The sequence below is a fragment of the Alligator sinensis genome, unplaced genomic scaffold (assembly GCF_000455745.1).
Source record: "Alligator sinensis unplaced genomic scaffold, ASM45574v1 scaffold335_1, whole genome shotgun sequence".
Lineage (NCBI taxonomy): Eukaryota > Metazoa > Chordata > Crocodylia > Alligatoridae > Alligator > Alligator sinensis.
In genome coordinates this window covers 735,861-748,320 of record NW_005842354.1, presented here as the reverse complement: position 1 = coordinate 748,320, position 12,460 = coordinate 735,861, and the positions used below count along the sequence as shown (strand labels likewise).

General features: G+C 41.2%; 1 protein-coding gene across 4 annotated transcripts in view; it reads right to left on the bottom strand.

Annotated features, from left to right (window-relative positions):
• Positions 1-12,460, bottom strand: part of NCK2 (NCK adaptor protein 2) — a 125,248-nt gene that overhangs the window by 33,132 nt on the left and 79,656 nt on the right. For all 4 annotated transcript variants that reach the window (XM_006029064.3, XM_025210521.1, XM_006029063.3 and 1 more), the window contains one exon: positions 6,396-6,642. In XM_006029064.3, coding sequence (XP_006029126.1) covers positions 6,396-6,621 — 226 coding nt within the window. In that variant the 5' untranslated portion in view covers positions 6,622-6,642. The remainder of the gene's footprint in view (positions 1-6,395; positions 6,643-12,460) is intronic.

Here is a 12,460-nt window from a genome sequence, read left to right as displayed (position 1 = left end):
GGAGCCACCCGCCCACACACACCCGCCTGGACAAGCCATGGCTCTGACCCATGCCCACCCCACCCGGGCAGAGCCTGCCCCAGTCCCACTCCCTCCCTCCCTCACTGCGGGGACCTTGACCTGCTCCCCCATGACCCTTACCTCCCCCCTCCCCTTACACAACAACAGACTTACCAGCTCTCCAAGCTGCGTTCCTCACTGCCTATGTGCTATGCTGCAGCTGCACGCATACACAGGTCATTTATCAGCCAAATTATCAGCCACATCAGGCTGATTTCCAATACAGTCAATTTTCTTTATATCGGTGCCGATCCAATATCGGACTGATGTATCGGTGCACCTCTACTTTCAGGGGAAATTAATCAGTCAGCACGTATGGTGTAAAATATACTGAATCTGAAGGCCAGTCTGGGAAACAGAATTTGTGTAAAAAAGGACAACATTACTGGGAGCTTTGCTGATAAACTCATTATGTCCAGATGCCAATGACAGAGCTCTTTAAGCCAAAATGGAGCTAACGTGATCATTGCTGCTGAATCCCTGTCACAGCTCACTTCAGATACTTGGTATTAGTGGATAGGTATATGTTAACTCAAGAATCTACACAAGGAGAAAAACATCCACCAGGAAACCAGGGTTCAGACATCCCTCCAGCATTTTTTTTTTGTTCCAGTCCATACTGGACAGGACTACTTGGTTAGATAATTTTATTTACAGGAGATGCTCACAGCAGGATCAAATGCTTACCATTCCAGTTAGGGTCCCTCTATGAATTGCCTATTGCACTGGTCTGTTAGATACAAAGCTACTGGTCTCATCTGGTGCAAAGAGCACCTGACCCATAAAAAGCAGCTTCTGCAGATCTTACTTTTTATATGTTCATGTAAAGCACTGCTGTGTATCATTACAAGACTGTTCACCTGTGCAGGATGGTAATAAGTGTGGTGTAGGCTAACTGAATCACCCCAAGTCAGAAAACACTGGAAAGCCATATCTCTTTTTGAGTCCAAAAAATCTGGATGCATTTGCTACCTTTATAGGCAGAGAAGCAGAAAACAACATTTTTGCACACTTGGAAAACATCTTTCCCATTAGTTTAATAATGTAAAGAGTTCTCCAGAGAATTGCACCCTCAAGATTATATAAGTAGATCCACAGATTTCAACCACACCACCATGGAGTATAAGTGAAGTCTGTCACACTGGGTGTCAGAGGCATGGTATTCAGGAGTCTGATGCATACTTTTTCAGATGTTTAAAGGGTAAGTCAGCGGCTGAATCTCTTCTATGGCACATAAGCCACTGCTGATGTGGGGAATTTAATAATGGCCTCGTGAATTGTATTCTCTGGGCCAACTGTGATACTTTTTTATTTTTAAATTAATCCTGAGGCCCAGTGGAAGATTGGATGAATGGAAATGTTCGTCTGCTGTAGTGACCTTTTTTGAATTAACTGGTAAGTGAGGTACAGTTTACCTCAAGACTCCTTGAATTCTTCAAGTGAGTCCCTGATTGTAAAGCAGTTGGCAGATACTCTTGGTGCTATGAAGATGAAAAGGCAGAACTATGCTATAAATGGCAATTTCTCTACTTGATCATTGCCATTATTCTATGCTCTGGGTTAACTGACATGTAAAAGCATGTCTCTTTACACGTCTGGAGCTATCAGCAAGAATGGGATTATAGAAGCCAAGTTTTCCAACCCATCTTTGGAAAAAAGAGGATGAATTTGTTAAAATATCTCAAATCTAAAATAGAACATCAACCCCACTTCTTTAGGGCTACAAAATAATGAGTAAAACCCTCTTCCCTATGAACTCCAGGAACCATTCACTTTCTTGCACGACTGATATTGCACCAACTCTTAGTTATAACAGTATTTAATTAAAAGTGTCCCCAAAGGGAAACCAGGAAGTAGGGTAGGAAGCGACAAAACTTTACTGGAATACCAAACATCAATGACCCCTAAAAACCCAAAAAACAGTGGACTAATTTATAGGAGGTCTGAAATCACATTAGAGGAAAGAGGCAGCTGCAGAAAGGGGGAGGAAATATAGCTTCTCCATACCTCTGTACAGTTGCAAAGGAAGAGGCAGAGAGGCCTCTTGCAAGGAAACATCTGCTTCTTCCTTTGTGACTGATGATCTCTGTGGGTTAAAACAATAGGTGAAGGGCCTCTATTTGGCTTCCTTTCTCTTAGGGTTTGTCAGGTATACTGCAGAGGACCAGAATATGGTTCTTGACTCTTCCAGAGTGAAACAATGCAATGATTCTTGGGTTGAACAAGGCTACATCTCCTTGAATTGTTTCCTTACCTTTGAAGACTAAATGTGAAGGGCTTTGCAGAGTGACAGTTATAGCTATTCATAATGCTGTGTGGTCTGAAATATCTAATACCGCCTATAGGCAAAAGTACAAACTACCAATCATCCATCATCTGCAGCAGACTTCAGTTTTTCTCCATTCCCCTATTTCCCAACTAAGGTAAAAATTGTATTTTAATTTACAATGTGCATCTGTGGACTTGATAATGAGTAAAATAAATTTGTCTGATTTTTGTATATTCATTGGTTGGTTACTTTCTCATCCTCAAGAGTAATTTTTGGAGTTCTTGCTTTCTGGACCTCTTATGGATATGTAAAAATACTCAAACTACGCCCAGGGACTTGATTACGTGTCTCAGCTTTTTTTCAAAGTTACGATAAAAAAATTCCAATTACTTTCTAGTCCAACCTCCTACTCATAGATTCCCTATAGAATGGCATGCCCCACTGCTAGGGAGGTGCATAGAACATATAGAAGATTATGCCATTTCTCCTGCACTACTGCCACAGGGATTTAATGTTTCTGTTACATGGGACAAAAATTGCTGAAGCGTTTTAAAATCATCAGGTTGAGCGGAAGCAGGGAGAGCTATGGCCTTATCTACTGAGGAAGAAAGGGTTACTGCTGCTATTATGTATTTTTCCATACATGAAAAAGAAAGATTATTTTATATGTTCTTCCTATCATATAGTGTGCCAGATGTTTCTATGAAGTTAAATCCTGAGTATTTATAAAGAAAACTTGAATGCTAGAAAGGGCTGTGGCAATACATTTCTTTGTTGATTATCTCCTACAAAGAGTTCAATAAGGTTAACTTTGCATGTTGTAAGTAAAAAAGACTGGGGCTCTGATTCTTCCCAATATCCCACAGGTCCACAGTGGCAGCGAATTCCTTTTCTAGCTAGTAGGGCTTTCTGAGCAGGAACAAAGGCGAGGGGTTGGAGTACCTGCTTAAAATAGTGAACCAATTGAGATTTTTTTCACTGAAACTTTTTTTTTGACAGAAAATGCAGCATTGCTGAAAATGGCATTTTGAGTAAAAATGTGAGAGACCAAGAGTCCCTTTCCTCCTATGCTATAAATAGCTTCATAGGTAGGGTGCTCAGGGAGCATGAGATAAAGACTCAAATCCATGTTCTGCAAGATCTTTGTTTTTTCATGTCAAAGGTCTGTGTTTTACTCCCAATGTTGAACTAGAAAAAGAATTTCAAAATATCAAAATTTCCTGCAGGATGGGAAAACCCAGCTCTGCTCCATTTTGTGTTCATAATTAGGGGAAGAATGCTGTAGGATTGAGTTTCTTCCAAGCAGTGGAGTCATGAAGAGGTAACTGGTATTATTAGCATTGGACATCACCCTTCAAGCTGTAAGTCATAAGTCAGCACTAAAAAATGGCTTTGGTACAAAGGGAATCAATACCAAGAGAATGTGTTCTGCAGGTGCTACAAGTCATCACTATAGCAGATGACAGTGTCCTGCACCAATAAGTTAGTTGATGCCAAGCACAGTGCATTGCAGCCTTTCACCCAAGTTGTACTCAGGTGATGCAGTTTATCATAATATCACATGGTAATCTGGGTCACAAACTACCAGCACTGGGCTGTGCAGCATATAGAGACCCATACCTCTGGTTCAAGGAGACTGATCTAGGCTCAAATTATCTATATGAATAGGCTCCCTTGCTTGTGCTCCTTAGATGACTGGATAGAGAATAGAATTGCTTTTCTGGGCTCCTGTGAAGATTGCCTGAGGAGGGAGACCAGGAGCTCCTTCTTTACCAACTAATATTATCAGTGCTCACTTGCTCTGTATATATACATACAAAATCAATGAAGCCACACTATTACTGCTCTTTCACCATCACATGCAGTTTAAAAAGACTGTCAGACACATTCACCCCTTTAAACCCTTGTGTAAGTTCCTGCATGGGCATGAAGCTATACATGTGTCTTAAATACAAACAGCTGGCCAAAAGAATCAAATCTTGCATGGATGGGGCTGTCATATAAAAGAAGTGGAATCCACATGGGTTCTGTATCTGACGTAACAAAGCCTGTATGGGGTTGCCTGAGAAGGTGAACAAGAGGAAGTCTGAGATGTTTCAGTCCAACAGTCACAGAGAAGTGTACAGCAGTCAAAACAGTAAAACAAGCAATTTCTCTTGCTGTCAAAGGCAGGAATTGAGAACTAAGGGGGAGTTGTGACTGCCCTTTACATGCACTGTGATAAAAGAGCATAAAGGTACAACCGATGCTTGATGGATGCCGATAGTCCAGAAAAATCCCATCTCACACCTACGTTAGAATCCAAACTTACGTATGTGCATTCTTTCTCTAAGAAAAAAGGTTTCAGGCTCAATACAAGGTAATATTTAATGGTTTGCGACATATACGATGTTACACTAGATTATATAATGGCTAGATTATATATTTTCTGTGATTAAAATCTAAGATTGTATCAAAAAAAGAGGTATAAAAGGCGTAGCCAGAACAAAAGGCAAACATGTCAAAGCACCACCTGCACTGCCCAATACAAATCACTGACATGTTTAGGTGGAGAAACTCTTGATATAAGATTTTTGTGGGAGGAGGATGGAAATAAAGAGGTTGAAAGAGAACCCATTAGGATTCATACCTGGAAAGCTTTTAGTGAATAAAAAAACCTTTTAAAATGCCCAGAAGATAGAAATGTGCTCAGTGAAGAGCAATTGAAGTTTTACAAATGCACTGAATCACCCCAAAATAGAGAAAATTAGTCCACAAGAAACATTTGGAAAAACATGCACGTTATACATGAGATGGCAAGACTACATTAGAGAAATCCAACACTATGAGGGTAATTTTAGGCCTGGGTGCAGGGAGCCAGGAGCAATCTGGGTGCATAGCTCCCATAGCCCTACCCCAACACACAGTCTGCTAAGAAGGGCCCTGACCCCACAACACAGCCCAGCCCAGCCCTGCCATCCACCAGCCTCACCCCCGCTGGGGCTGCAGGTCAGGCCAACCCAGGACAATATCACGGCCTCTGCAGCTCCAGCCTGAGCCGCAGCCAGAAGAGCTCTGTCCCTACAGCCATCCCAGTCCCAGCCCCGTGTGAGGCGGATGGCAGGGCCAGGCAGGGTTCTTCTCAGCCGGCTGCAGCTTGGGCTGGGGCTGTGGGACTTGCACGCCCAGACTGCTTCTGGCTCCCTGCGCCCAGGCTGAGCCAGGCTGTCACGGAGCTGCTGTGGAGGACAGGGCTCTCCCCCTCCTCCTCCTCCTCACTCGCCGTGGAGCCAGGGGGGAGGGTTCTGTGCAACACTGTCTTGGGGTTTAGGGTAGGAGGGGTGCAGTGCTGGGCCCCGCTGTGGGGCAGGAGGAACTGACTGCAGGAAGTGCTTGGTGACTTTTTCATCCATTGTGAAAGTGGTTTATGTGCACTGAATTTCTGTTCTGTACTAGGTTTAAACCAGTTTCTGATCCCTTAGGCCAGTTTATGTGCAACTTCTGTCCCTAGTCATAATCATTTTCATAAAGTGATTATGCCGGTGTGACCATTCTAGTAGGAACCTGGAAGAGAATAGTCACATCAGGAGTTTGCTTTGAAAGCAGAAGAGTTAGCATTTTATTAAACTTAAAGAATCAAAACATGTACTAGTGCATATATATGAACTCTAATTGACAAAGCATTCTTACTCTCATATTTGCAGAGATGCAAGGGAAATCTTTAGCAATTACAGTAACAACTCTGTTATCCGGCATGAGTAAGGAATGGGGGATACCAGTTATATAAAAATTCCGGTAACCTGAGGGCAGGGGGTTTTCGGCTGGATGCGGAACTGCAGCAACGCAGGGTGGTGGGCAGCAGCAGCAAGCTTTCCCCACTGCGTGTGACCTCCCCCCAACCCCAACCAGAAATTCCAGTTAGAGTGTTCCGGTTACTTAAATGCTGGTTAACACATGTTTTACTATGCATGATTTGAACATCATTTTTTCAGAATCATCAGCATATACCCCCCTACATACACTTCAGAAGTGTAATTTGAAAGTTATCAGTTCTACTGGACACTAATGAAAGTACAACAGGACTTACCCAATGTGTCTTTCAGATTTTTAACCAGGGAGCCTTTCTTCAAGCTGTTTTTTCGCTCCACATAGTTTGATGGCACATATCCTGTTTTGTTGGCTGCGTTTCTTACCCTCCACCATGTTTTGGAATCATCCAGCAGCCAGAGACGTTCATTCTTTTTGATGTCAAGTTCCTGATCTTGTTGTGCAGTGTAATCCCACTTTGCTATAACAATAACTTCTTCTGTCATCTTTCATGGAGTCCCCCTCTCCTACAAAAAGTTAGAAACATTCATTAACACATTACATAAGTACCCTTATTTTTTCAGCAAAAAGACTTAAAGTTAATCTTCTAGTAACACTATGAAGTAAAAATCCTACAGAATGAAATAAATAGTATCAAGAAACAAAATGCTCAAATTGACCTCTCAAGAAAAAGCTAATGTATTATATTTTATGACCAAGTTATGGCATCTCATTACTAAATTCTAGTCCTAACGTGGTGTTCAGTTACGTGGATTAATTAAAAAAGCATTACTGGACCAAAGGAAATACCAATGTGAAGCATTTAGCTTAACATACACAACCAATTCAGTACATGCATACTGAAAAAACGTAGCACATTCCAAAAAAGGTGTTTCCTCTTCACCCTTATATGCCCTGCAGTACATCCCCTTATAATCACCTTTATTCTACCACGTGCTTACAACATCCAAAGTCCTTTGGTTAAAAAGCAGAGTAATTTTTGAAGTGGAAAATCGGACATATTTTTGGCTTCTTTACTAATGGAATTACAATTCAGCAGTGTAACTAGCTATGGTAAGCCTGTTTTCATAAAAACTGTGCTACTTTACAGAGCCTTTGCTCAACACCTTGCATTAAGAACAATATAAAAATTATACCACACTAGGATAAACCCTTCTTCCCTTTGGAGTGCAAGGAGCGAATAGCTTACTGTAGTCCGTCAGTAGATGTGGTTCAGTTAACTATATAGGAGACTACAACCATAGCTCCTTCAACTTCCCATTCTTCTGCTCATTTAAATCACAGAGTTCAGATAAGACTGTGCAAGTAATACTAGGGGCAGACGATGCATCTGTCCTTGAAACGAGTTGCATATGTGTTTGCCCCTGGAACAGAAACATCCCGGGATTGGCATGATCATAAATCATCCTTCTAATCAGGGTTTAATGAGAGATTGAACATACCACCACTTTTCTGCCACTAAATCAATGATATAATCCAAGGACAAACATTCATGCACACTTTGCTATGCCCTGAAATAAACTGTTAGTACTTTTATCCCACAGACCTTTTTAGGATTCATCTTAGAACTGTGAACACCGACTTCTTTTTTGGCGTTGTTGGGTTTGGTTTTTTTAAATCTAACTGCAAAATCTACATTTTTTAGAGACCCCCAAGGCACAATGACTTGTATTTGAAAGCTTGCCTAATTTTATTGCAACTACATGGTCCAAAAAAAGATATCACTCTAAAAAATCCATTTCTTGCATAATTTCTGGACCATCATAGCTATTACATCACTATTATAGTTTCATAGTAGCTAGGGTCAGGAGGGACCTGAACAGATCATCTACCCCCCCCCCCTGCCACAGGCAGGAATGAATGCTGGGTTCACAAGATCCCAGACAGGTGATCATCCAACCTCCTCTTGAATTTGCCCAAGGTAGGGGTGAGGACCACTTCCCCGGGAAGTTGGTTCCAGATTTTGGCCACCCTAACTGTAAAAAATTGCCTTCTGCTCTCTAACCTAAATCTATTCTCCATCAGCTTATTACCATTGTTCCTCATCACCCCAGGTGGTGCTGGGGAGAAAAGGGCTCTGCCTTTTTGCTGCTGAATTCCCCTGATTAGTTTGTAGGCAGCCACTAGATTTCCCCTCAGCCTCCTCTTGCCAAGGTTAAACAGGTTCAGGTCCTTCAGTCTCTCCTTGTAGGGCCTGTCCTACTGCCCTCTCACCAAGCAGGTGACCCTCCTCTGAACCCTCTCCAGGCTGACCACATCCTTTTTGAAGTGCGGTGCCCAGTACTGGACGTCGTACTCCAACTGCAGCCTGACCAAAGTCGCATAGAGGGGGAGTATCACCTCTCTGGACCGGCTTGAGATGCACCTTTGGATGCATGACAAGGTATGGCTGGCCTTGCTGGCTGCGGTCAGGTATTGGCGGCTCATGTTCATCTTGGAGTCAATAACGACTCCAAGATCCCTTTCTGCCTCTGTGCTTTCAAGAAGGGAACTCCCCAGCCTGTATGTATGTTGTGGATTCCTTCTCTCAAGGTGCAGCACCCTGCAGTTGTCTATGTTGAACCCCATCCAATTCTCGTCTGCCCACTTTTGTAGCCTGTCTAAATCTATTTGCAGCCTCTCTCTCCCTTCAAGTGTGTCCGCCTCGCCCCACATCTTAGTCATCTGCAAAATTTGAACAGCATGCTTTATTATACTGAAGAGACAAGTAACACTCAAACAACTATTGAAAGACTATCTTTTTACATCCTCTTAACTCCTTGAAAATATTTCACTGAAGTCATAAAGGACTTTTCTATACTAAACAGCTTCAAACTATTGCTCTTTTTTAAAGCCTTAACAGTTAAATTCAGTAACTGATTTTTGAAAACTTGAAGTCAGATCTCTACTTGTAACAACCTTGATGAAACAGTTTTTAAAAGTTTTCAATTCCAACAACTCCAACTTTTTCCATATATATGTAATTTCAATATCATTACCTCATGATCAGGATATCTCATTTCAGCTGTAGTATGCTAAAATTTTCTTAAATGTGATTGAGTTATACATGGTTGAAAGGTAATAAAACCATTATTAGATAATTATGCTGTTTAAAATGAGTTTATACTAGAGAAAGTGACTGTAAGTAGCATTTGGGGTTTTTTTTTTTTGCTTATGGTAGTTTGCATTTCCAAATTAAATTTATTGAACTACATATTTCTCCCTCTACAGTGCAGGCCGTGCAAACTCAGAACTAGATATGCCTGCAGGAGGCTGCAATACTATGTGAGGGATATGAAAATCAAGTGCATCTTTAAACCTTAAGTAACTTAAACAGAGACCACAAACATTAGGATGCTTTTATAGCAATCACAGTGTTAGTATGCTAGGGTTAAAGGCTTCTAGGGGCATTTATACACGTGCTCTGTGAGAGGTGGCTCTGAGAGCCACTCTAATTAAAAGCACCCAGAGCATCTCATGTATCCGTGTCCCTGTGCTGAAAAATGGCAGCAGAGGTGCTTTAACTAAAGTTCGCTTGACCAGCTTTAGTTAAAGTGCCCCCTGCTACCATTTTTCAGCACAGGGACACCGATGCACAAGACACTGGAGTCTGCTGGACAGCAACAATTACCACGCTCCAAGAGACTCGATTAATCAAGACTGCCCCGACATGCTGCAATTACTGCGCATCACAGCAGCCTTGCTGCACGTGTATAGATACCCTCGGTGTTTGACTATTTGGTACAGCCAATCCATACTTTCAATTAAAAGAAAATTCAATTTGCCAACTGACCCATCTATTGCTGTGTAATAACAGTTTTTAATTGGCATGGAGGTCACAACAGAAGATGGGGAGGTTCTGATAATTAATTGCAGAAAATACATGGATTCTACTGGAAGAGTAGGGCACAATTACATTCTTAAAATAACATTCCCCTCTAATAGCAAGAAAGCTATAAACTTGCCAAATCCCACTCCTAACACATTTGCATCCTTGTCGTCAATTCATATAAACCAGACAAACAAAACTGAGGATCAATAGGACAATGTAGCCAGAGGGAAACTGTAGTTGAAATTGTTCTAGATGTTGATGCTGTCAATATAATCTACCCCCAATTTAGACTGGCTTATTTCATCTCAGCAACTGAAATAAAATGGCCATTTCTCACTAGTCTTTTGGACATGCACACCCTGGAGAAAGTTACGCGGACATGACAATGAGGTTAAAGGATAAGGCTGTGAGGAGAGTAGCAATTACCAATTTTACTTTTTTGGTAGTGCTCAAGCTTACATTAAAGGTTCAAATTTTTATTCTTTCAAATGCATGAAAAACATTAATCCCATCTCTCCCCCAAATAAAAAGCTACTAAGACAAAGACCATGCCATATACTAAGACCTGCTATATTTGACATAGGGTGTCAAGAAGAGTAGTCCTGCCCCTGCAGTGATGAACTATTGCAATAGAAATAACTGTGATTCCTGCTTTATTAAACACGTTTTGCTTCCTGGCATTTTACTTGTTCATGCAGTAGACAACTGTTTTCAGTACTGGACTTGCTTTTGAGATGGAGCAGTGATCTGCCCTATTTGATGCTAGGAGCCAGATTCCTGGGTCTAAGTGAACATTGTTCAGTACAGAAACTGGAGAAGTAGAGGTCGACAGTAGGGGATAATGCTGAACTGTTTTTATTCCTCTAAATTGGAGGACTGAATTGATCCCGGTAAAATTTTGCAGCCTAGGAACCACCTTAGATTACACTGGCTGCAAATCCCATCTTGCCTCTGGCCACATCAAAGGAGGAAACATTTAGAGTTGGCAATGTCAACTTTATATTCTTTGGAAATTCCCCTGTTAGGAAATCCCCAGCACCTACCTTAGGGCAGTTAATTTCCCTTTTGTGCTGTCAGGAGACACAACCAAAGTATAAAAAAGGGGGAAAGGTGGTGGTATCCCAGTGTAGGGAGTCAAAAGTGACTTTACTTACATGAGGGGAACCCCTATATTACATGATTTTTAGAGAGCAGTACAGAAAGGGATCTTGTGACCAATCTAGTGATTTGTTCATGCAAGACCAAATCCCGTTAGGTTTTTAAAGCCTGGGCCTAAACAGTCTTGTTAAAGTTAACGGAACTAGCTGGTACTTAAAGTTGGAAAGTGGTTAAAAACTTCTTGAATTGGAATCACTCACATGACAAAAAAAATACGTCGGAGAGAGCACACGCACAACACAATAATCCACAGAAGTGTGATTTGTGGAAGGAGGTATCAAAAAGGAGGAGAGAGAATCACTGTTTTGGAGTAAGAGTGGACCTGCATTCTTTGGAAAGGCTTAAAGGAGTCACAGAAGTGACACGTGTACATTTGAGAGTTTAACTGCTAAGAAAATGATTGGGAGATAAGAATGAGACAAAGCTAAAAGAAGGATACTTCGTGGTTATGGGAATAAAGAGATACATGTTCATTATCTAGGCAACAGACAGACTTTGAGAAAGACAAACTCTGTGAAGAAAGTTTCAAACTCTCGGGGTGAAATCAGGCCCCAAAATAGGTATTTGTATTATTTGTATTTTGAAAGGAAGTGGAGAATGATGACAATGTATAAGATGCTCATGTAATATGGTGCTGAATGTCATATCAAAAAAATATAAATAAATGAAATAAGTGAGGGGAAAACTTAAGCAAGTTTTCAGGAGAGTAGATGTCATTCCCAGAATATCAGAATAGCTTTTGAAGGTTCACTACGTATATTACATTTAGAAAAATCTATCAGTGCAGCTTTTAGCTTGCACAATTAGAAACCACAGACAAGTGCAAGAGATTTCCAACAGCAATGTTAATATGACTCCCTCACACGAGAAACTGGCTGCCCTCTGGCCTCTCTACCCTGTGAAAGCAGTGCAAAAGGGGCTGGGTCAAAGTAAAATAAAATAACCACAAACACAACCAAGAACCTATCCACAGAGGTTGTCAATTTTTCAGCACTGCCCACAATAATAAGGATGCTTTACTTTGCCATATAGGTACAGTTTTGTTTTCATTCAGGTTTACTGGTTTAGTTGGTGGTTGGTTATTCGTTTTACTTGTAATAGCATAAGTGCACTTTTCACAAAATGTTTACTTCTCTGCAGACAATCCACATAATAGTTATGTGAGGGATCGGCCTCCCACCAGCTTTTCTTAGAATGCTAACATTGGTCTCTAAGTTTGCTTTTATTGCTACTTCATTTTGCTGCAATTTTATAGTTTTCTGTTTCATTTTTCTTGTAAGGATTTGTAGTCTATCACTATATATAGTAACAACAAAACAGTCACTGGCCTATCAGAGCCACACACACACACACAC